General features: G+C 41.8%; 1 protein-coding gene across 6 annotated transcripts in view; it reads left to right on the top strand.

Moving 5' to 3' along the window:
- Positions 1–24282, top strand: part of LOC135460424 (ubiquitin-associated protein 2-like) — a 211888-nt gene that overhangs the window by 97830 nt on the left and 89776 nt on the right. For all 6 annotated transcript variants that reach the window (XM_064737240.1, XM_064737241.1, XM_064737239.1 and 3 more), the window contains 3 exons: positions 7376–7443; positions 9551–9749; positions 10707–10911. In XM_064737240.1, coding sequence (XP_064593310.1) covers positions 7376–7443; positions 9551–9749; positions 10707–10911 — 472 coding nt within the window. The remainder of the gene's footprint in view (positions 1–7375; positions 7444–9550; positions 9750–10706; positions 10912–24282) is intronic.

The following is a 24282-nucleotide window of genomic DNA, read 5'->3' as shown; positions in this document are numbered from 1 at the left end:
AAGACTTTTATATAATTAAGTGCTGAAGTTTACTATCAACTTTAGACTCCTCATTTGATGCTTTTTATTTTAAATCTGCATAATTATTCCACTTAGTCCATTTCATGTTCATAATCTTAAAAAATGAGCTAGTAATATGCTGAAGTTGGCACTTAATTGCTTCATTCCTGTTGTTTCATCATGATGTGTTGTGTAAAGTACTTATAAGAATTTGGGTTCTCATTCTTTAACAGGCAGGAGATGTCTTCATGTCTGCAATATATTTGGCATTTGTGATCATCATGCATGAAATTCACATTTATGATTTTAAGTTTTCAGCTATTATATTAAAGTTTAAGTAGTTCAGAAAACAACCTAGATAGCAAGAAACATGGAAAGGAAAACTTAGCTTTTAAGAAGTCTTTTATCCTTTATATGAACATCCATTATTTCAAGTTTATTTTCGGAAGAGATTGTCTTGGAAGTCATCCCTTTTGCCTCCTCCTCTAGGGTGGTGTGTCAGTGTTATTCCCAGAAATGTGTGAATGTTTCATACAACAGATATGAAAGCTCCATCCTTACCTAATGAGAGGGACATGTCTTTCAAGAAAATTAAAAGAAGTTCTGAAATTCATAGGTTTTATGTATTGATTACTGTCAGCAAAAGCTGGCAGCTTCTTTAAACCTTTCCTCTATTTCTGCAGTATATGCTAGAAGTAAACGAAGGGCTAAGGATACTGAAAATTTATAGCCTTGGTTTTACCCCTGTTTGCTGGTACAATGCAGCATTTGTTATACAGGAGGGGTGTTGAGCAATGCCGGTTAGGTAATTAACTATCTATCCTGGTTTAGGGCAAATTTGGGAGAAAACCTCTTAAGGGGTCCCTCTAGAAAGCAGATTCAAGTGGCCCCTCCCACAACTGGTTTGGGAAAAGATTTCCTTGGAGAAAAGTGGAAAAAAGTCTGTATATTTAACAAGCTAAGTAATTACAAGCTTAAAAAAATAATATCAAACAATAAAACCTCTCGCTTTTCTGAAGAGATGAAAAATTCAGAAAGTCCTTTTTGTGAGGTGTAGCTCAGTTCGCCCAGTCTATCAGTCTCTCTGGTGCTGGAATGCAGCATCCTGGGCCTTGGTGGGCCACAGGTGTGAGCTCCTGATGTTCTTCTGGGTTTTCAGTCAAGAGCAGGGCCGATCAGTTCCAAGAAAAAGGAAAACCACAGTCTGGGGAACTTCTCTGCCTCAGCTAGCAAAAAAACTAACTAAAAGCAAAGGAGAGCTCTCTCCCTCTCCGTGCTGCAGACAACACAGTCTGTGAGAAGGAGAAAAAATGCAGGGGAGCAAGTCCAGTTTCTGCAAACAATCTCCACGCTTCTTCTCTACCCCTTTGCTCTCGGAACTAGTCTTAAAGTTGCAGAACCTAATATCCAGCATAAACAGAACAGACAATCTGAGATACAAGTATTGTAAAGTCACCCCAGGACACTATCAAACTCAAGTAATTTGTGCATCAATCTTAAAGGAACAGCAAATGAAATTTCTAGCCTGTTGTTAATTTTTATTCATTTTGGTGTTCTGGAAAAATCCCTGTAACCTAGGAGAAAGTTATTCATGTGTTGATGTTCAGAAAGAGTGAATGAAATAGTGAGCTGCAGGCAAATTAGCCCAAAACATCCCTAGGGGAAAAATAAAGTAAAATGGATTCATTTGATTAAAAAAAAAAAAAAAAAAGGAAGCATAAGAATGCACCTTGTGTCATTCAGTGTAGTTGTATGAAAATAGGTCCACTTCAAATAAACCTGATATTGGTCTTTAAGTAAATTTCAAATTAACTGCAAATATAGAGTATGTCCTTGTAAGAGATTTGATCTACATTTTTTGTTCTAAATATAATTACATGCTATCATGAAACACATTAGGTGGATTGAAATTTGCCATGAAAATTTTAGCCAATAAATCTTTTGCAGGAGGGCATTTCTAGGAGGGCTATAAAGTAATCCAGTCCCAGGCCAGATGCCATCTAGTGTCTTTATCAATGATTTGGAAGTAATAAGATCACTGCTGAATAAAATTTGTGAGAAATGAAAAAAGATTTTGGAATGGCCATTAAAAGTAAGCCAGTCATACAGAAATCTGCAGCGCTGCTAGACTTCACCTGTTCTCAAATGAAAAATACTTTAATATAGCCAAGTGGCCATTTGTTTTATAGGAATAAAGGTACACCTCCAGAACAAAGGGCTGGTGTCTGGAAAGCAGCGACTGAAAAATTTTCAGCATTGTAGCAGATGATGAAAAAGGAACAGCTCAGCATAATCTCCTAAAGAGGTGTTGCTGTGGCAAAAATACCCTATTGTAGTCTTTTTGTCTTTAGGCACTCCTCCCTGTCTCTTAATTATTCTTGATTTTTATTTCAGTATGTGAACTTTCCTGAACTTGATTCCGAAATACTGCGTCCAATTATTCATTGCTTTTACAAAACAAAACATGTGGAAAATAGCTGAAAATATTTACTGATAGTATTGGTGTTTGAGAGTGAGATTTTTAGTTTAATGAATCTGAAAAGGTGACTTTATTAGCATATAATGGGTTCTTGTTTTAGTGTAGCAGAAAATGGCATAATGTGAACCTGTGGCTAGAAAATAGATCCATGAATTTAAATGCATTATAAACAATTCTAGCAGCATGACTAATGATTGAAACAACTAAGGAAGCTGATGTATTTGCTGTCTGCAGGTAAAGACCAGGCATTTTTTTGAAGAATATTTTTGCTTAAATGTGGTATTCCCTAGTCAAGTACAAGTTAGGTGTAGGTGAGTGAAATTTCATGTTGTTTGACCTGAGAACAATTTGATTTCTGTGATCTAATTACTAGACAGGACTGGTTATTATCTTTAGCAATGAGTATTGAGCAAGTATCTGTTATCGCAGGCCCCCAGCTGGGTAATAATTAGCATTGACTCCATGATTCTCAGAAGGCTGATCTATCCCTTTATTATACTATACTAATTAAGAAACCCATCGCCCTTACAGACGGTCACGATACAGGTGGACCCAATTGGTCCTTCAATCTAAACACCATCACCATTGGCCAGTTAAGATACCACCCTTTGGTAAACAAATCTCCATAACACATTCTACATGTTCACAACAACAGGTGCAGCAAGTTAAGATAAGAATAGTTTATCATTCTTTTCTTTGATCTTCTCATAGCCTTCCCTAGGACAATGGCTGGGAAAGTTGTGTATTGCTCTCTGTGGCCAGAGAGCTGCTACCACAAGTATAGTATGTTGTTTGTATGCTATTAAATAGAGGAAACTCCTTGCAGTGAAAATTTGAGGTTGTATGGACAATGAAGGACTAGACAAATATTGAGGTACTGTAGATGGCTCTGGATTTTCCTCTTAAAATTGTGTTTATATTCTTCTAGCTGAATAAAATTAAGTTTAACTACAGAAACTATCAGAAGGGAAGAAATAGAATACATGCTAATGGCTGGAAAGTGGTTGAAGGCAAACATTTTGTATATAATATTGTTGGTTTTCATTTTTATTTGAAACAATGGCAACACTTAAGAAAAATAGTGGGAGTGTTTCCTTTACCAGGAAGCAGCACAAGAACTTGTTTTATTTCTTTAGCTTCAGTACATCATGTCAAAACACTAATAAGGTTTTGTTATTTCTGATTTGTTGCTGTTGAGTTTTTATGAGTATGCCAGAGTAGATTTTCTTGTGGTCCTCACTTATCAACTGTCCATAGGACTTGGTAGCTCAGTTGTTAAATATATTCTATGTCTGGTGATTGGAGAATGATTTTTATCATAGAAACAGGAGATTAAAAGCACAGACATTTCACTGCAGATGGAGGAAATACCCTTGTGGGGCTGCTGCTTGTGAATGGTTCACAACTGTTCATTCAGTCCTGGGAAAATGCCAGAGCCTCAGTGAAAGATTTGTGAGTGTAGTGTACAGTGAGCATAAATAACTTTGTTAGGAGTTGATATTACTTCTAAGAAATATTAAATATATCTGTGTAATAAAGCTTTTCAGCTGCTGCTGCACAAAGTATGTGTTTGGACAAATGCTGTAATCCCAGCAGACTTTTGGATTATGTGTTTGGAGCTTGTGGCAGTGAGTTTGCTGCAGGGTGTAGTGTAAACTTCAATGTAGCCAAGCTGGTGGCTGGAGATGTCTATTTTGCATACTGGCTCACTTAAAGAGAACATTTCCTCTCTTTTGTCAAGCGTGCTTTTGCATTATCACAAGCATCCTCAGGCTCCTCAATTTGCTTCGTTTTCAGGATTCATCAGTGTTTTGGCCATGGTTCATCTTATCCTGGGTATTGTGAGCATAAGAAACTTATGACATTACAAAGAATTTGCTATTTAACTAAGAGATTGCAAACCATGAGCTGCTGCTTGTGCCATTAGCTGACCTCCTTGTGCCATATAATGCAGGAGTCTCATAACACCACAGAAAGTACCGTACACATTGTTATATAATAACATGTATGGTGGGGAAAGAGCTGAGCGATAGAGAAACAGCCTTTTAAATTGGAAATATGCTTGAGCTGAATCTTTTTTTTTGGTCAGTACACAAAGTTGCAGGCTGGCAGCATTATGCTCAGGACAGAGTTGTATTGCAGAAAGATGGTATTAAAATATGTTGTATTAGCAGAAAGGTAAGGAAATTAAGGGAGGAATTGTGGTGGTACTTATTTTTTCATGACCCAGTGTAGTGCTAGGGGAGAGCACATGAAACATTTGAACTTTGCCTCTGAGTAGTAAGTGATTTGCTCCCAGTCAGACCTTCTGCATCCTACTTAAATCAAATGTCTCATAGAAGAATCCCAGATGACCATGTACAGGGACATACGTGCTTTCAGTAGAGCTGCCTGTAGGATGGCAGATGATATTGTCTCATATTTGTGATGTCCTTTAAACTGGGCTGCTAGCAATTAAAAATGCATAATTTCCTGGAAGAGCTACATTCAAATGTCACATTCTAAAGGGATTCTTTGTGCATGTTTGAATAGGTCAGTTATTCTTTAATCTAAATACACAGCTACACCAAAGTAGTTAAGGGTGGTTTTGTGCAAATTTAATTTAAAAAATAACCATTATACAGTCATATCTCTGCCTTGTTAAACCAAACCTATACTGGCTTAACACTTATTCTGGTTTGTAAGTATTCCTGTCAATAGAAATGAATTAACCTTACAAGGTTGTAGTTGTTTAACTACTATTTTTCTAAAAAGAAAAGCTATTTAAAAAATCCCAAACAAGAAACAATCAACCTCCCTACAAACCAAAATCATCCCCTTTCCCCCCAAATGCCAACCAACCAGCTCCCCCTCCCCAGCTACCTGTGCAAGTATCTATTGTAATAGCATGGTGGAAGCAGCAGTTTTCTGCTGTGGATGGTTTGACTTGTTATACTATGTGGTGGTTGGGCCGGAAATGAGATTTCTGAGATGCTGTGATCACTACCATCAAACCACCAATGGATGCTCAGATTTTAAGATTGGCACTTGGTACGACCACTGAAAATTAGATCCGCCTCTGAGAAAACACAGGGGTTAAAAACCAGAGCTGCGGCCCTGGGAAGCTCTCTTCAGACTTTGTCGGGAAAGAGGTCGGATCTCCCTCCCCCGTCCAGCTGCTGCTGCTGGGCAGGGGGAGGGGCAGCCATGTGGAAGGCCTGGGCCTAGACAGAGATGGAGGGTGAGGAGGCCCTTGAGGATGGAAGGGTGGAGGAGCACCAAGAGACATTGGGCAGCCACCCCCCCACCCCCCCCCCGGGAAGAGAGAGGGAGAGCCGGTGTCTGAATTTGATAGCAGCCGGCCCAAGAGGAGAAGGGGGGATGCGGCAAGAAGGTGCCTGGCAGGGCAGCGTGGGAGTTCCAGAGCTCTGGGACAGGCAGAGACTGAAATTTTTAACCCTTTTCTTGCATGATTGAGACCTTGCAAATGCTGATCCTCCTGGAGCTGAATGAGAAGAGAGATAAGAGATGAGATAAGAAGGGATGGGCCACGAGGGAAGTGCAGAAGACTCTTGAGTGGGGGGAGAGATGACGGAGTGGCCTTTTGGCTGGACTTTTCTTGTGTGGCCATAGACGGAACCATTTTTTTTTCCCTGTGACACAGAGACTGCATTTAGGGGGAGGCAGTGCCTCAGAACCAGGAAGGTTCAGTGTAGGTACCTCTCGGCCCCAGGGGGTGAAAAAATTTGGGAGGAACAGATGTCCCGAAGGAGAGACTGTGCCTTTTTGGAGTGAGACAAGGCATCCTTGAAAGACAACCCTAGAAGCAGCTCTGGTCCATGCACAGTAGTGAGAGCACTGGGCATGGAAGGAAGGTGTCACGATGGCAAAGGATTTTCTGGGCGGTGCTGAGTGACATGGAAACACTCGAGGTTTCAACATGTTTCCAGGGGAAGCCTATGGTGCAAGGACTCCTCTCCTCTTCATGAACTGAAGATTGAATATTCTAAAAGGTGGTGCCGGACTGAGAGTTGGTGATCTGGGAGAATGTATTGCATTGAGAAATTTGGTGGGGGGGGAGGAGGAAAATGCTTTTGTAAAGTTTTCATTTTCCTTGTGGTTTTTTTCCCCCTCTTTTCTTGTAGTTTAGTTAATAAAGTTTTCTTTATTTCTAAGCAGGAGCCTGCTTTGCTTATTCCTGGTCACATCTCACAGCAGACACCAGAGAGAGAGTATTCTCATAAGGGCACTGGCATTGTACCAAGCCCAAACCATGACATACTAGTATAAACAATTGCACAGTTCTCCCTTTATTGTTTTCACACTCGTGCTTGCAGAGCAATCTGTTTAAGATGGTTTTGCCACTCCTAGAAGTGCCAAGAAGGAACCATGAATGCTAGTTCACTGTACATACCTGAGTGCAAACCTGCTTCCACTGATGATGTGAGCTGAAATGTAAAACAGAGATACATGAAATGAGTGGGAACGGTACAATGTGTTAGACTTCTGCAACGAGATTTATCAGAGCTGCTCTGTGGAGTCCTAAATGATGTCTGCACACTGATGATATACCAGCTGTTGCATTAATTACTTTCTACTGGTATAGTTTTCAGTTAAACTATTTCCCAAACTGATGTATGTTTATATACATTAGTATACCATTCAGTGTTCAGTAGATCAAATTTCCTAACACTTTCATTAAATTGGTAATTGATTCTGTGGAGAAGACTTTGCTGAAGTTCGACTACGTGTTTTTGTTTTTCTAAGCAGAGCTGCAGCATAACTGATTGTAATGATTGTTTGACTACTTTTATCTTAAAAGTGTGTGACTAAGATGGAATTTCTGAAGATGTCACAGTACTGGTGTGAGCATGTGTATGATTAAAATAACTCTCCCCCCCTACACACTTTTTTCAGCTTTCTGAAACAAAAGTCTTCACTGCTTCCTCTGTTCCAGCTGAGAATCATGTGACTCCTAGGCAAAGGTAAGATCTTCTTCCATAGTTTCCCTATACCTTAAAAATATTCTGCTTGTTGAAGCAATGCTAGCTTGCACATATAAAACATTGACTAAAACACAGGGCAGCCTTGGCCAGAGATTGGTCAAGCTAGTTTCAAAATTGTGAAAGTCTTGCTTTTGTGGGTTCCTGTGTTACATATTATTGACTACAGAAGTGGAGCCAAACTTAGAAAATCCATTAACATAATACTGACTTTGCACAGACTGCTTACTGGCAGGAACAAAAATAGCTGGTAAGAAAACTCTGCTGCTGTTGTTGAAAAGGAAGCTCTGGCTTTGCTGTCCGGAAAATGAAAACTCTGCCCCTGTAGATGTAGAAAGTGTTCAGAATATAGTGCTCTGACAAATATGTTGACAGAAAAGCTTGTGTTGCTTACCAGGAAAATCACCTTGCCATCACTATTACTTGCCTTAACTGATGATATAGAGTTCAGCTAGAGAATGGAAAATATGGCAGTTGCTGCCTTTGCTTGTCTTTGTCTTCACTAAATGCCTGGCCAATTATGTGGAATCTGCTGCCTGCATTAGCCTCACAGAGCAGGTTAAGGTTGTATGATGAAGACTTCTGTAGTTGGATAGCATGAGATCTGAAAACTAGATGGCCTAATGGTCCCAAACATCCTGATACAGCTGTACTGCTATACTTCAGACTGCAGCAAAATTTTCATTATAATATGGGCGTGACCTGGAGAAGGCATGGTGTCAGTTGGCTTACATTGTATATTCTATTCCTTTCCTTCTTAAAGGTAATATGGCAGGAGGGTTGGACTAGATGATCTCCACAGGTCCCTTTGAAACCTAACTATTCTGTGATATGCTCACATGTTTGTTGTTTTAATGCAAATATTCTTCCAGTGGATGTCCCTCAATTTATGTTAGAAAATATTTTAGTGCATCAGCTCGAGTTCTGGTGTATTGTTTTGTGGTTTATGTTTTTTTTTGTTTTGGTTGTTTGTTTGGTTTTTTACTTGCCATAAGAAAGGCTTGGACATTAAAAAATCTATGCTAATCAAAATGCTGGAAGCAGCTCTTAAGCCCAAGCCTGTGGTATATTTAGGATAAACTTAAGTCAGAATTAGGCCATGTTAAATGTAAGAAAATTCACATTTCTCATCCTGCTCAGGTATGTATTGTAAAGTAATTTTGGATATGTGCCTACTATCTGAGAAATGTAGCTTTTATTTCCACTGCTCTTGTGACTTCCATACTGTTAGTGTTCAGGAAAACATAATCACGGAATGATTATATGTAGGTGCTTTTATTGACAAGCTCTGGCTGTCAGGGGTACAGACCCAAATCTGACTCCAACATGGGTTCGAGATGAACATGTTTTTATACCCTTATATAACTACATATTAATTATTAAACTTATGTTGTTTTATTGTAGACATTGATTGCATCCAAGCATGGATTTTGTACTTTCCATCAAACCCCCCAAACATCGTGTCTCATGATTCCTGTTACGATTAAACAATAATTATATCCAATTACCGAATAATCATCGCATCTAACAATCATATTATTTGTCATAGTCATTAAATGATTATACAGGTGCAGCCTAACATTTTCCCAGGGCCTACCAGGCCTATCCTTCCTTTCTAACTCCTCAGAATATTCCATGATTTTAGAAACATTTTATCCCTATACTGTCAATACCATACCATCACATACTCAATTGCTGCATGTGACTTAATTCTTTACTGTCTGTATACCTACCCCATACAGAGGTAGGACTTTGATCCCTTGCTCTGTGATATACAGAGAATGTGGATTATCAATATATATAAAGAGTTGGCAGGAGGGATCAGCTTAAACGCAATGTATCTTTTATGACTTGTCTCCAGTTACTTGGTTATATTAATCATATAGGTTATTTATGTGATACGTGATGATATACATTTGATAATGATTTAAATGAGAGCAAAGAATTTATATTCTAGCTGTAGTGGTAAGTTTCAACTAGCAGAATAATTCTGTTGCTGGTATAGCAGCTTTAGTATGAGTGCTTTTTTCAGTTTCAGCACAGTCTAATCATCATATTTATTCCAGCCAAACTTTGCTTTGTCTTACAGCATTGATTTGGTAACACTGCTTCAAAAGCCTGAAAAGCCTGTGACCCTTACCCAAGAGACAAAAGGCCACTCGTTTGAGGCTCCCCAGCAACAAACCTTTGGCCAAGCCCTGGTTTTCACAAATTCTCAGCACAGCACCCAGATGGCATCAGGAAATGGCAGCTCCAGTGCTGTAAACTCTTATTCTCCTCAAAGTCTGGTAAAAATATATTATGCTTTCTAAATATTCCTAATGAGTAAATATTTTAGGTTAAGTAACTTTTCCAGTACTGGTCATTTAATGAGATGGTTTAGTATTTATAAAATTCAGGTTGCACATGTTGAAGGAATTCTTAATTTCATTCCTTCCATTCACACACACAAAATAAAGTTTACTTTTTTTTCTGGTTTTGCTAAGTAATTGTTTCTCAGTTCACATGAAGTACTTGTATTAATTTTTGAGTAGAGAGCAGATGTATTTACTGCATGCTGATTTAGGATGAAATCACTTGTTTATAGTGAAGAGTTCTATGTCAGAAAACTTTGTGTTATTTGCAAACACATATCTGACTGCTTTTTGTGGAAACCTGATTATTTCTGAGTCAATTGTGAAGGCTTGAAATTGGGAATTTAAACTGATTTTCACAGAATAAATGCAACTATTAGTAAATGCATGCTATTTTAAGATGCATGGATTAAAGTAAATCAGTAATGTCATAGTCAGTGATGAAGTTATATCAGTGATAACCAGAGAGGGTCTGGTCATATGCTGCTGATTTTTTTATTGGTCATAAACTAAAGTGCAAGAAGTGACACCTCAACATGAGGAAGAACTTCTTTACATTGAGAGTGGCAAAGCACTACAACAGCTGCCCAGGGAGGCTGTAGAGTCTCCCTCTCTGAAGATGTTCAAAACCTACCTGGACCTGCTTCTGTGTCACCTGATCTGAATGACCCTGCCTTGACAGGGAGTTGGACTGGATGATCTCCATAGGTCCCTTCCAACCCTAATAATTCTGTGATTTATTAGTAATCTAGGACTGAAGAAGTTTTGGTTGCTGCCAAATAGCAGCTGTAGGCATTGACCCTATGGTTATGTTCAAATTATTTTCAATTTATTTATTAAATACTCAACTCCACTCTTTCTCCCCCCCTTTTTTTTTTTGTCTCTTGGTAGTCTGCAGTTCTTTGTCCTGGCTTTCGAGAACGTGGGTCTCCTAAACTGACAAACTCTACTGGATCCCAAATCTTGGACCAATTGAAATCCCCAAGTTTGGGTCAGTTTACCTCTCAACAAAACAATAATAGTTCTACTACCACTACCGCATCATCCTGGGATCAAAACCCGCCCATTACCCAGGCTTCAGTCCTTAGTCAGTTTGGTAAGTCCTTTGATATAGCTTTCTCTCTGTTAGCCTATAAGATGTCTTAATGCCAATAGCAGTTTAAAATGGCCCTAAATGAAAAACTTTTGTAAAAATCCATAATCCTAATAATATAATTGGTTACAGCATTGTGTTACACTTAGTTGCTGATAATAGACATTATAAGTATATCACAAACTAAGTTTTGAGAGGCTTAAGTCTATCTATAAATGTCATTGAATCTGTAGAGGTTGTTGAGCTTTCATGTAATGACATCTTTGATTTAATATGCTTGAATATTTAAGTGGAATTTTGTTGTGCCTGTGTTGTGGTTTAACCCCAGGCAGCAACCAAGCCTTATGCAGCTGCTCACTCCTTTTCCCACCAGTGGGACTGGGGAGACAATCAGAAGGGTAAAAGTGAGAAAACTCCTGGGTTGAGATAAAGACAATTTATTAGGGAAAGCAAAAGCCACATACTCAAGCAAAGCAAACTAAGGAATTCATTCACCCCTTCCCATGGGCAGGCAGGTGTTCAGCTATCTCCAGGAAATCAGGGCTCCATCATGTGTAATGGTGACTTGTGAAGACAAATGCCATCACTCCAAAAATCTTCCCCCTTCTCCTTCTTCCCCCATCTTATATACTGAGCATTATGTTTCATGGTCTGGAATATCCCTTGGGTTAGTTTGAGTCACCTGTCCCAACTGTCTCCTCCCAACCTCCCACACACCCCCAGCCTTCTCCCCAGCATGGATGTACAAGGAGCAGAAAATGCCTTGACTCTCTGTAAGCTCAGCAATAACAAAAACACCTCTACATTATCAACCCTGTGTTCAGCTCAAATCCAAAGCATAGCCCCATACCAGCCACTGGGAAGAAAATTAACTCTACCCCAGCCAAAACCAGTACACTTTGTTTCTCAACAAATCTTGCAAAATACCTATTTTCAGTGTGCCTGTGCTGCTTCTAGGTTGTATCATATTTTGTCTTTTTCCCCAATTTTTTCTCTTCTCATCGTTGCATGAATTTTGACTGAGTACTACATAATTTCTTCATCATGTGCATCACATCTCAGCATTCCTTCCCAGTGTGAAGTTATGTGTGCTGAAAATTATGCAGGTTACCCATTTTTTCTATCCATAACCATATGGATTTTTCATTTAATTGAGTAAAAGTAGTAGAAACAGTGAAAATTACAAACACTTGGTTTTACAGTGTAGTTCCTAGCAATATTCTCACTGTGAAGTGATAGCTCTTATATCTCTGCTGTGTGAGTGCATGTTTCCAGACAGATAAGCAGCCAAACTGATAGCAGTTATAATCTTTGACATGCAGAAATTCTGAAAAAATGTTTATGTACATTTTAAGTTGATTTCTAATACACTTCAACTGGATAAAAACCTTCACACTGCAAATGCGTACATCTCACAGTTGTTTACCAGTGCCCCAAGATACTTTCAGCGTCTGAAAATATGAAAGGGGAAGTCTTGGGAAAAAACCTGTAAGCATCCAGACTCTCTTGACTTTCAGCCATATTGAGATGGTAGATTACTTCCTATTTCTGTTGAAAATATTTTCTTTTGTAGGGGCAAGGGAATCCTAACTCATAATACCACTAAGTTGCAACTCGACCCCCTCAGAAGTAATCACATTTTATCATCACAATTAATTGCCGTAAAACTTGCAGTGTTTGACTAAAATAGTCAATAACAGTTTTTGGGGCCTAATGTGTGATAATGTTACATCACTGTATGAATAGGTTTGCTTTTATATTTTTTAAGAAATTCAAGGCAAGCAGCTCGGGTGCAGGTGCATTTTGCAGCAGAGCAGGGGATCTATGGGAAGTGGTTGATTATGGTGTCCTGAACTGGGGAAACCCCAGGAGAGCATTGAGACTGTCTTAAGTTGCAAGATGGGGCTGGGGGTGTGTATTCTACTGCCATCTGTTAGAAGTGGGGCAATTATCTTCTGTTAATTTGGCCTCCTGTTAAAACCAAGTGGGGCAGTTTTCTTTATCTCTTCCATGACCAATCCTCCCTCCAGTGAGATATCTTCTGTTAATGGGCTATTGAGTCTCACTGCATGACTAATAAAATTACATCATCCCATTGTGAGAAGCTCTGCCCAGGGGGAGGAGCCAAGCATTGTCACCATGATATTTTATGAAAAATCCCTTCGCCGGGATTTCTTCTCCTGGGAAGCTGGGAAGCTTCAGCTTCTCCATGTTTTCCTCCTCTGGAATGTGATTTGGAGAACTGTTTACCTAGCATGGGAATTCTTTTAAATTAATGGCAAAACACAGCCAGCTGTGTTGGACTCCTTGAGTCTGTGATGGGTTTTTATTATCATTCTTTTCTAGCCTTCTGATGTCTCCTTTCTCTTTCTTTAGTATAGTTTTAGTATATCATTTTCTTTTAATATAATATCATAAAATAATAAATCAGCCTTCTTAGAACTTGGAGTCAATTCTCATCTCTCACCTTGTCCTGGGAACCCTCAACACCACAACAAAGCATTCCTACCTGGATATAGTCCGTGAATTGGAAGACCACAAGCAGCCTTTTCCCACTGGAGGCCCAGAGGAGCAGCTTTCTTCTCCATTGGATTCCCAGAGGAAGACCAGGCCCATCTACACGGCCACTGGACCTTCAGAGGAAAACTACACCCTTCTACAGGATCACTGCTTCAACAGAACCACATTTGTCACTCCAGGAGGACTGCAGCCACCATTTAATCAGACTGCTACCAACACCCTGACCAACAGGGTGTCTGGTCGTGTTCTGACTCTGTCAGTGTTGTTTAGTATTACTGCATCTTTATTTTCTTTTTTTTTTCCCTAATAAAGAACTGTTATTCCTACTCTCATATCTTTGCCCGAGAGGCCCTTAATTTCAAAATTGTAATAATTTGGAGGGAGAAGGTTTACATTTTTCATTTCAAGGGAGGCTCCTGCCTTCCTTAACAGACACCTGTCTTTTTAAACCAAGACAGATTTTGGCGCCCAACGTGAGGCACAATGGCATCGAGAGAAAAAGGGTGAAAAAAGGAGTAACAGTTCTTGAGTAACCTAATTTTTGTGTGTTCGATATAAAAACCTCATTAGGTGTCACCATGTGTTGGAGATTTTTTCAGAAATGGCTTGGAAGGCAGCTGTGGGGGACAGGTTCTCACAGCCTGTTTCTGTAAACAGCAGAAGTTCTCAGGTTGTTTTTAATTACAAGTAAAAGTGACAAACATGAAGGCCTTGAGAACCTTGCATATCAGAGTTCTCAGGCAGCTTTCTCATAACAAGTAGATATTCTATCTTTGGCTGTTTTGGGAAAGCAAAAATAATTTTGAGAACCCAAATCTTGGTATTGGAAACATAAGGAGGGGTTGGTATGTTATCTCTGACCTATTGTGAGCTCAGATTTTGCAATATGCATGAAGTGAATTAACACTGTTATAAAAGGTGATTGTTTGATGAATAAAGTGGAGTCGATGCTGACCAACGCAAGGTGGGTCGTCTCCCCTCCAACTTCAATATATGGTGAACTTCAATATATGGTGACCTCCTTGACGTGATATTGCAACACCACGAGAAGTTGGAGTAAAGGGTCGGGTTCCGTGTCCAAAGCTGCAGCCGGGACAAAGCAGCCGGAACAGCAGAAGCGTCAAGAAAAAAAAAGCGAAAAGTCGCCGAGAGACGCCGTGCTCCAGGACCGTGACAGACGAGCCCTGGCCGATACATGCGGCACGAAGCCTAGAAAGAGCTGCAAAAGCGCGCTAATTAGAGGTAATGGGAAGGCAAGCCGCATATGATTTTTTATTTCCTTTTTTACAAAGGGGACAGATTAAGGGGATGAATTTGCAAAAGGATTTAACGGGACTTTGGACTGATGGCTATGCTGGAGGGATTTTCCTTATTCTCCTTACGGTTTACAACTTAGCGGGATGGCATGAATTCGGTGATTTATTATGGGAGAGCGATAAACCTGTCAAGATGCTCAGCAGGCCGCGGGGGGCCGCGGCGGAAGCCGAGCAAGCCGCCGCGAGAGCCGCCGCAAGAGCCGCCGCGGAAGCCGCACCGAGAAGCCACGCGGAGAGCCCAGCAGCAGTGGGAGCCGAGCCGCGGGAGCCGAGAACGGCGAGAGCAGCCACGCCACGCCCCGCGCGGAGGAAGCCGCCGCGGCTGCGGTGCGGACGGAGCAGCGCCAGCACCACCAGCGCCGCGACCATGCCGAGTCGAGCCAAGCCGCTGCCGCGCCGTGAGACCAGAAGTTTGTTTTCGCCCGCTCCGACATTCGCAGGGAGCTGAGCACCGCGGGGGGAGCGGGGCCGCCACGGGGGGAGCAGCCGTGCCCCGCAGCCAGCACCAGGCAGCCACCACCAGCACCCCAGCGCAGAAAAATCCGCGCCGCGCCGAGCTCAGCGCGGGGGGGGCTTAATCCCCCTTCCGACACGCACGCCGCGAGACCAAAATTAACTCTTAGTAACTCTGCTCTAAAATGGACAAATATCTGCTGGTTTTTCTTGAAGGTTCCTGTACTTTTTATAGCTACTTAAATCTGTTATCTTAGTTTATATGTATTTCATACTCATTTTCATAAGCTTTGGGTTTTCTTTTTTCCTTTCTTGCTCAGACTAGTAGTAAGCCAGGTGAGAGAAGTCTGCTGCAGTTCTGAAGTGGTTGATTTAGCTTGTTGATTGAAAACTTAGATTTGCAGTTTTGTGGTTTACCAAGAAATACCAGGTCTCACTCTCTTCTGCCTTCTTCAGCAGTGTTAGTAATTCAGTGATACAAGTCAGTTACTAGCTTAGAGTGAAGCTGAGTAGGATGGTCGCACCTTTTACCTTTCCTTGCTGCTACAAACAGAGCCTTAGCTATGAGGGACCCAGGGCTGGAGTGCACTGGGCTAAAGCTCCTAGACTCTCTCTCTTGTCTGTGCAGTTTCTGTTCTTGCCATGTCTGTGCTTGGCTGCAGGTAATCTGGAGTCTAAAATAAGAGCCTGCAGTGGCTTAGGCTGCTTTAGCTTTCTTCTCTTAACTTTTAGTTAGTGTCAAGAGGTTTTGCATTTCAAAGTGCAGACAGATCTTTCTATCGGGCTTTGGTTAGATCCTAAATGCTGCTTTTAAGGATTTTAAACAGTGTCTTACTCCAGTGGTATGCAATGTAGCTTTGCTGTTCCCTGAAAGCTAAATTAAGAGTGATAAAGAAAAATAGTTTCGGTATAGACTAAAAGTTTTACTGAATTACTGATAGAGAAGGTAATGCATAAACACAAACTTTAAATAGTGTATGTGTTTTAAAGATTTGAGCTAAAAAATGTCTATATTACACAAGGAAAACATCTGTTGATGTGTTTCCTCAAAGAGGCATTTTATAAAAATGCTATATAATTATTTTTGAATAAGAATTGTTTCCTTTCTCTGGATCCAAAGGAAATGTTTCTTTTTTAAAAGTGGTAAAGTGGTGTTTCCTACTTCAAAGCCACTTTTGAAGGTATAGTAGTGATAATATAAATAAAATACTAAATAAATAATAAAATAAAATAATGATAAATTGTGAGGTAAAATAATGATAAATAATAAAATGAAATAATCGTAAATAAGAAAATAATAATAAAATATGAAATAAATAAGATAAAATAATGATTAATAATAAAATGAAATAATAATAAAAATATGAATAAAAATTTGAAATAATTAATAATTTCAAATTTTAGTTAATAAAAGCATGGTTTTTAAAAGCATGTGATTAACAAAAACATACAGCATCTAATATTCATTTTGAGATATCACTTGCTTTTTATCATGATTGCAAGCAAGCAAACTTTTGTTGACCAAAAGTTTTGTGTTAAAATTAAAATTATATTAAGTATAAGTTATATAGAATTTAAAATCAGCTGATTTTGTTAAAATTAAGCTTAGGTAATGTTAAGTTTTGTTAAGTTTAAATATTTTAAGTATTTTAAGTCTAAATATTATTAAGTTTGAGTGATGTTAGATAGATTTATGCTTTTATGATAGGCATTTAAACCTTGCTAGCTGAGAATATTGCTTATAATGTGATAGTTGTTAGAATTGCCTATTTTTATGTTACAAAGAGTGTGACAGTTAGCCCATAGAACTTTTCTGATTTTGGTTTAAGTTTTATTAGAGTTAATTGATTTTACATGTAAGTTTTGTTGATCTTAAAATAAGTCTGTTAAGTTTAGATATTTTAAGTGTTTTAAATGCATGCTAATTGTTCACTACTCCAAATCAACCAAGGACTGAGAAATAACCCAGCTGATGCCATTTGAGCCAAAGGATTACAGTCTGTAAAACTGATCTTGAACTTTTCTGAGAAACCCAATTAAGAGGTGGATGTGAAAACTAGCTGACAGCCTTTTAACCCTTTGGAGTAAAAGCCATTGCTCGGACCATGGCTGGGGAGCCTTATAGAGATACTGAGTGTACTTTTGAATGCTTTGTTTGTTTTGCTTTGTATTCTTGGTGGTATTCAAGATATGGTCAGAATAATGATAGAGAGACCTAGCATACCAACCTCCTTGTGCAAAAAAAAAGAAAAAACCGGGAGTTGTTGGAGATTTTTTCAGGGATGGCCTAGAAGGCAGCTGTGAGGAGCAGATTCTCACAGCCTGTTTCTGTGAACAGCAGAGGTTCTCAGATTATTTCTAACTACAGGTAAAAGTGGCAAACATGAAGGCCTTGAGAGCCTTGCACATCAGAGTTCTCAGGCAGCTTTCTCATAACAAGTGGATGTTCTATCTTTGGCTGTTTTGGGAAAGCAAGAATAATTTTGAGAACCCAAATCTTGGTATTGGAAACATAAGGAGGGGTTGGTATGTTATCTCTGACCTATTGTGAGCTCAGATTTTGCAATATGCATGAAGTGAATTAACACTGTTATAAAAGGTGATTGTTTGATCAATAAAGTGGAGTCGATGCTGACCAACGCAAGGTGGGTCGTCTCCCCTCCAACTTCAATATATGGACAACTTCAATAGCTGAAGGAGTATATTTCCCCAGCTGGTGAGAACCCTTCCCCTGGCTCGAAGAGGGAGAGTCTAATAGGGCAGCAGTGGAACCCACAGATGTTACAACCGTCCAGGTTCCAGCTGAACTGCAAGGGCAGTCACAGCCAGCAGCAGTCATCCCTGTAGAAACGAAGAAGTCTAAGATGAAATCAGAGCAGTCAGATAATAATGATAAGAAAGGAGGGCCCTCACAATCTGCAGGGGAGCCAACGGTTGAGATCATCACCGAGTCCCTGACATACGAAAGTCTGTAATCTGCAGAAAGACATTGTATGACAGGGGCGTGAAGCCTATACAACCTGGTTACTTTGAGTCTGGGACCTTATGGGTACAGGTGTGCAACTGGATGGTGGTGAGGCAAGGAATTTGGGACCCTTGACCCAGGACTCAAGTATGAATCAGGTATTTTTAAGGGAGCCAGGGCCCCTTTCCCTCTGGGAGTGGCTTTTAATGAGTGTCAGAGAGAGGTTTGTCCACAGGGAGAGAATGCAGGAGCGCCATCAAAGAATGCACTGGAAAACCCTTGAGGAAGGGATCCAACAGCTGAGAGAATTGGTGGTATTGGAGGTACTCTTTGGGAGGGAAGGACAGCATGATGATGACCCCGACAAGGTCAGGTGCCCAGGGCAGATGATGTGGAGTCTGGCAAATCTAGGGCCATCTCAATATACCACCTTCATTGCAATGATTAATGCCAATAACAACTGAGAAACAGTGGGTTCTGTCGCACACAAACTTAGAATTTATGAGAATATTATCAATGGCCCCATACAGGCTCATGTCTGCTGTAATTAAGATTCTCCAAGAGGAGATGAGGGAGGAGGTGAGGAGGAACAGTTCCCACACCGCAGCAGTGCAAGTCACAGGCCCCAAACTCAGAGCCGAAAGTCCCACAGCAAGAGAGAGAGGGTACACCCCACGAGCTGACCTGTGGTTCTTTTTTCATGACCACGGGGAAGACATGGGAAGGTGGGATGGGAAACCCTCTTCTGCCCTGGCAGCACAGGTGCATGAACTCAAGGAGGAAAACACTAACTGAGAGAGTTCCACTAAAGTGAAGGTAGCCTCATCCTCTCATCACCAAGCTGCTGGGTATTAGAGAAGGGAGGATGATCTGTTGGATCCCCTTGAAGGAACATCTAGTATGTATGCCCAGGAAAGAAATGATAACCAGGGCTAGAGGGGCCCTGCCACAAAAATATGAAGCATTAGTTGATACTGGTGGGCAGTGTATCCTAATGCCATTGGGACATGTGGGGGCAGAACCTGCTTCAATTGCTGGGGTGACGGGGGGATCGCAGCAGCTTAGCCTATTGGAAGCTGAGGGGAGCCTGACTGGGAAGGAGTGGCAGAAACATCCTATTCTGACTGGCCCAGATGAGCCCTGTATTCTAGACATAGACTTCTTCTGGAACGGCTATTACAAAGACCCAAAGGGACTCAGGTGGGCTTTTGGAATAGCTGCTCTAGAGGCAGAGGACATTAAGCAGTTAAACACCTTGCCTGGACTATCAGAAAAACCCATCTGCAGTAGGACTCCCAAGGGTGGAAGAGCAACGAGTACCAATGGCCACCTTGACGGTGCACCACCAGCAGTATCGGATGAATGGGGATGCCATGATCCCCATCCACAAAATGATCCCTGAGCTGGAGAGCCAAGGCGTGGTCAGTAAGGCCCACTCACCCTTCAACAGTCCCATTTAGCCTGTGCGCAAGTCTGACCGAGAATGAAGATTGACTGTGGACTATTGTGGCTTCAATGAAGTGACACCACTGCTGAGCACTGCTGTGCTGGACATGCTGGAACTCCAGTATGAGCTGGAGTCCAAGGCAGCAAACTGGTACGCCACTATTGACATTGCTAACGTGTTTTTCTCCATTCCTCTGACAGCAGAATGCAAGCCTCAGTTTGCTTTCACCTAGGGGGGGCGTGCAGTACACCTGTAACCGACTGCCCCAGGGGTGGAAGCACAGCCCCACCATCTGCCATGGACTGATCCAGGCTGCACTGGAAAAGGGTGAAGCTCCACAACACCTGCAGTACATTGATGATATCATTATGTGGGGAAATATGGCAGCAGAAGTGTTTGAGAAAGCAGAGAGGATCATCCAGATTCTGCTGGAAGCTGGCTTCGCCATCAAGAAGAGCAAACTTAAGGGATCTGCCTGAGAGATCCACTTCCTGGGAGTAAAGTGGCAAGATGGACAATGTCAGATTCCCACTGAGGTCATCAATAAGATCATCGTGATGTCTCCACTGACCAGCAAGAAGGATACTCAAGTTTTCCTAGGCACCATAGGTTTTTGGAGAATGCATACTCCTGATTACAGCCAGATAGTGAGCCCACTCTACCTGGTTACCTGCAAGAAGAACACTTTCCACCCGGGCCCTGAACAGCAACAAGCCTTTTCCCAGATCAAGCAGGAAGTCGCTCATGCAGTAGCCCTTAGCCCAGTCAGGACAGGACCAGAGGTGAAGAATGTACTTTACTCTGCAGCTGGGAACAATGGCTTGTCCTGGAGCCTTTGGCAGAAAGTACCTGGGGAGACTCGAGGCTGACCACTGGGATTCTGGAGTCAAAGCTACAGAGGGTCTGAAGCCAACTATACTCCAACAGAGAAGGAAATGCTGGCCACCTATCAAGGAGTTCAAGCCGCCTCAGAGGTCATTGGCACAGATACACAACTCCTCCTGGCACCCCGACTACTGGTGCTGGGGTGGATGTTCAAAGGCAAGGTTCCTTTCACTCACCATGCCACTGATGCCCCATGGAGCAAATGGATTGTCCTCATCACACAGCACGCCTGGATTGGAAACCAGAATTGCCCTGGGATTTTGGAGATAATTACAAACTGGCCGGAAGGTGAAAACTTTGGTCTCACTGATGAAGAGGAGCAGGAACAGGTAACACAGGCTGAAGAAGCTCCACTGTACAACCAAATACCAGCAGAAGAAACATGATACGGTCTTTACACTGACAGTTCCTGTCACGTTGTAGAGATGAAAAGAAAGTGGAAAGCAGCCATATGGAACCTCACATGACAGATCGCAGAAGCTAGTGAAGGAGAAGGTGGATCAAGCCAATTTGCTGAACTCAAAGCTGTTCAACTGGCCCTAGACATTGCTGAAAGAGAGAAGTGGCCAAAGCTCTACCTTTACACTGATTCATGGATGGTAGCCAATGCTCTGTGGGGATGGCTGGAGAGGTGGAAAAAGGCTAACTGGCAACGTAGAGGGAAACCAATTTGGGCTGCTGGTGAATGGAAAGACATTGCCACTTGGGTAGAAAAGCTATCTGTGAAAGTCCGTCATGTAGATGCCCATGTCCCTGAGACTCGGGCTAATGAGGAGCACCAAAGCAATCAGCAGGTAGACCAGGCTGCAAAGATAGAGGTGTCAAAGAAAGATTTATATTGGCAACACAAGGGAGAGTTGTTCCTTGCTCGATGGGCTCATGATATCTCAGGTCATCAGGGTAGAGATGCCACCTATAAGTGGGCACGAGATCGAGGAGTGGATCTAACCATGGACAGTATTTCTCAGGCTACCCATGACTGTGAGACGTGTGCTGCCATCAAACAGGCCAAGCAAGTGAAGCCTCTATGGTATGGTGGGCGGTGGTCCAAATATAAGTATGGGGAGGCCTGGCAGATGGACTACATCACACTGCCCCAGACACGCTAAGGCAAGCTCTATGTGTTGACCATGGTGGAAGCCACCACAGGATGGTTGGAGACCTACCCTGTGCCTCATGCCACTGCCCGGAACACCATCCTGGGCCTTGAAAAGCAAATCCTGTGGAGACATGGCACCCCTGAGAGAATTGATTCAGACAACGGGACCCATTTCAAGAACAGCCTTATCAACACCTGGGCCATAGAACATGGTATTGAATGCATATATCATATCCCTTATCATGCACCAGCTGCCAGGGAAGTTGAATGGTGCAATGGACTACTTAAGACTACCCTGAAGGCACTTGGCGAGGGAACCTTTAGCAATTGGGAAATGAACTTAGCAAAAGCCACCTGGATGGTCAACACCTGAGGGTCTATCAATCAAGCTGGTCCTGCCCAGTCTGAACCCTTGCACACAGTGGATGGAGTTGAAGTTCCTGTTGTACACATGAAAGGTATTTTGGGAAAGACTGTTTGGATTAATCCCACCTCAGGCAAAGACAAACCCATTTGTGTGATTGTTTTTGCTCAAGGACCTGGTTACACTTGGTGGGTAACACAGAAAGATGGAGAAACCCATCGTATACCACAGGGAAACCTATTCTTAGGTGAGAACTATGTGTAAGGTTTCATTGTGTAGGGTTTATTGATTTGGGTATGATGCAGATGGTAATAGAATAAGTGGTGGATAATGTCTTAGGTTGCAAGATGTGGCTGGGGATGTGTATTCTATTGCCATCTATTAGAGGTGGGGTGTGACAGTGGTCACAGTGGTCTTCAGGTGAGGTGAGAGATGAGAATGTTGACTCCATGTTCAGAAGGCTTGATTTATTATTTTATGATATATATATATTACATTATAACTACTCTTAAAAGAATAGAAGGAAGGTTTCCTCAGAAGGCTAGCTAAGAATAGAATAGAAAAGAATTATAACAAAGGTAGCTGGCTTGGACAGAGAGCAAGAGCCAGCTCTGCCATGACTGGTCACCAAATCCAAACATCCACAGGAGACCAATCACGGATCGACCTGTTGCATTCCACAGCAGCAGATAACCATTGTTTACATTTTGTTTCTGAGGCCTCAGCTCCTCAGAAGGGAAAAAATTCTAAGAAAGGATTTTTAGTGAAAAGATGTCTGCAACAGTGGGGCAATTATCTTCTGTTAATTGGGCCACCTGTTACAACCAGGTGGGGCAGTTTTCTTTATCTCTTCCACAACCAATCCTCCCTTTGGTGAGATATCTTCTGTTAATGGGCCAGTGAGTCTCACTTCATGACTAATAAAATTACATCATCCCATTGTGAGATGCTCCACAAGGGTTATTGGTTTGTTAGAAATCCCAGAAGTGCCTGAGAATGGTCACACAGGAATTGGAGCTTCTCCCCCTCAAAAAGGTAGCAGGATCAATAGCCCAAATGAAGTGCATCTACACCCAGAAACACAGCATGGACAACAGGAGGAGCTGGAAGCCATGGTGCAGCAGGATAATTATGACATAGCTGCCATCATGGAAACATGGTGGTATGATTCACACAACTGGAAAGCTGCAGTGGATGGCTATAAACTCTTCAGAAGCGACAGGCAAAGAAGGAGAGGCAGTGGGGTAGCCCTGTATGTTATGGGGAGTGTCTTGATTGCCTGGAGCTTAATGATGGTGACGATAAAGTGTAGGGTTCATGGGGAGGAATCCAAGGGAAGGCCAACAGGGCAGATATCCAGGTGTGAATCTGTTATAGACCACCCAACCAGAATGAAGAGGCAGATGACATATTCTATAAACAACTGGGAGAAGTCTCACAATCTTTAGTCCTTGTTCTTGTCCAGAATGTAAACTTACCAGATGTGTACTGGAAATACAACACACTGGAGAGGAAACAGTCTAGGAGGTTCCTGGAGTGTGTGGAAGAGAACTTCCTGACACAGCTGCTGAGCCAACCAGGGGAGGTGCTCTGCTGGACCTGCTGTTTGTGAACAGAGGACTGGTGGATGATGTGGTGGTCAGAGGCTGTCTTTGGCACAGCGATCACAAAATGACAGTTTTGGATTCTTGGAAAAGCGAGGATAAGGGTCAGCAGAACTGCTACGTTGGACTTCCAGAGGGCAGACTTTGGCCTGTTTAAGAGATGGGTTAATGGAGTCCTGTGGGAGGCAGTCCTGAAGGACAAAGGAATCCAGGAAGGTTGGACATTCTTCAAGAAGGAAATTCTAAAGGTGTAGGCAGTCTTCATGTGCCAGAAGACTAGCTGATGAAAAAGACCAGCTTGGTTGAACAGAGACCTTTGGCTGGAACTTGGGCGGAAAAAAGAGAGTCTGTCATCCTTGGACAAAGGGGCAAGCAACTTGCAAGGATTACAAGGATGGTGGGAAAAAATTAGAAGGGCCAAAGACCAGATAGAACTCAATCTGGCTACTGCCATAAAAGACAATAAAAAATGTTTCTATAAATATATCAGCAGCTGTCCTGGTTTAGGGCAAATTTGGGAGAAAACCTCCAAAGGGCGCCCCTCCAGAAAGCAAATCCACAGAGCCTCTTCCCCCAAGCGGTTTGGGAAGGATTCCTCAGAGAGAAGTGGAAAGAACCTTTTTATTTAACAGGCACAGTGCCCCCAGCGCACAATACCAGATGGCAAAACTCTTTCACTGCTCTGAAGAGATTACAAATTCAGAAAGTCTCTCCTGGGAGT

Source organism: Zonotrichia leucophrys, unplaced genomic scaffold (genome assembly GCF_028769735.1).
Source record: "Zonotrichia leucophrys gambelii isolate GWCS_2022_RI unplaced genomic scaffold, RI_Zleu_2.0 Scaffold_44_408678, whole genome shotgun sequence".
NCBI lineage: Eukaryota > Metazoa > Chordata > Aves > Passeriformes > Passerellidae > Zonotrichia > Zonotrichia leucophrys.
The sequence above is the reverse complement of the archived record's forward strand: the minus strand, read 5'-3'. Positions and strand labels throughout refer to the sequence as shown.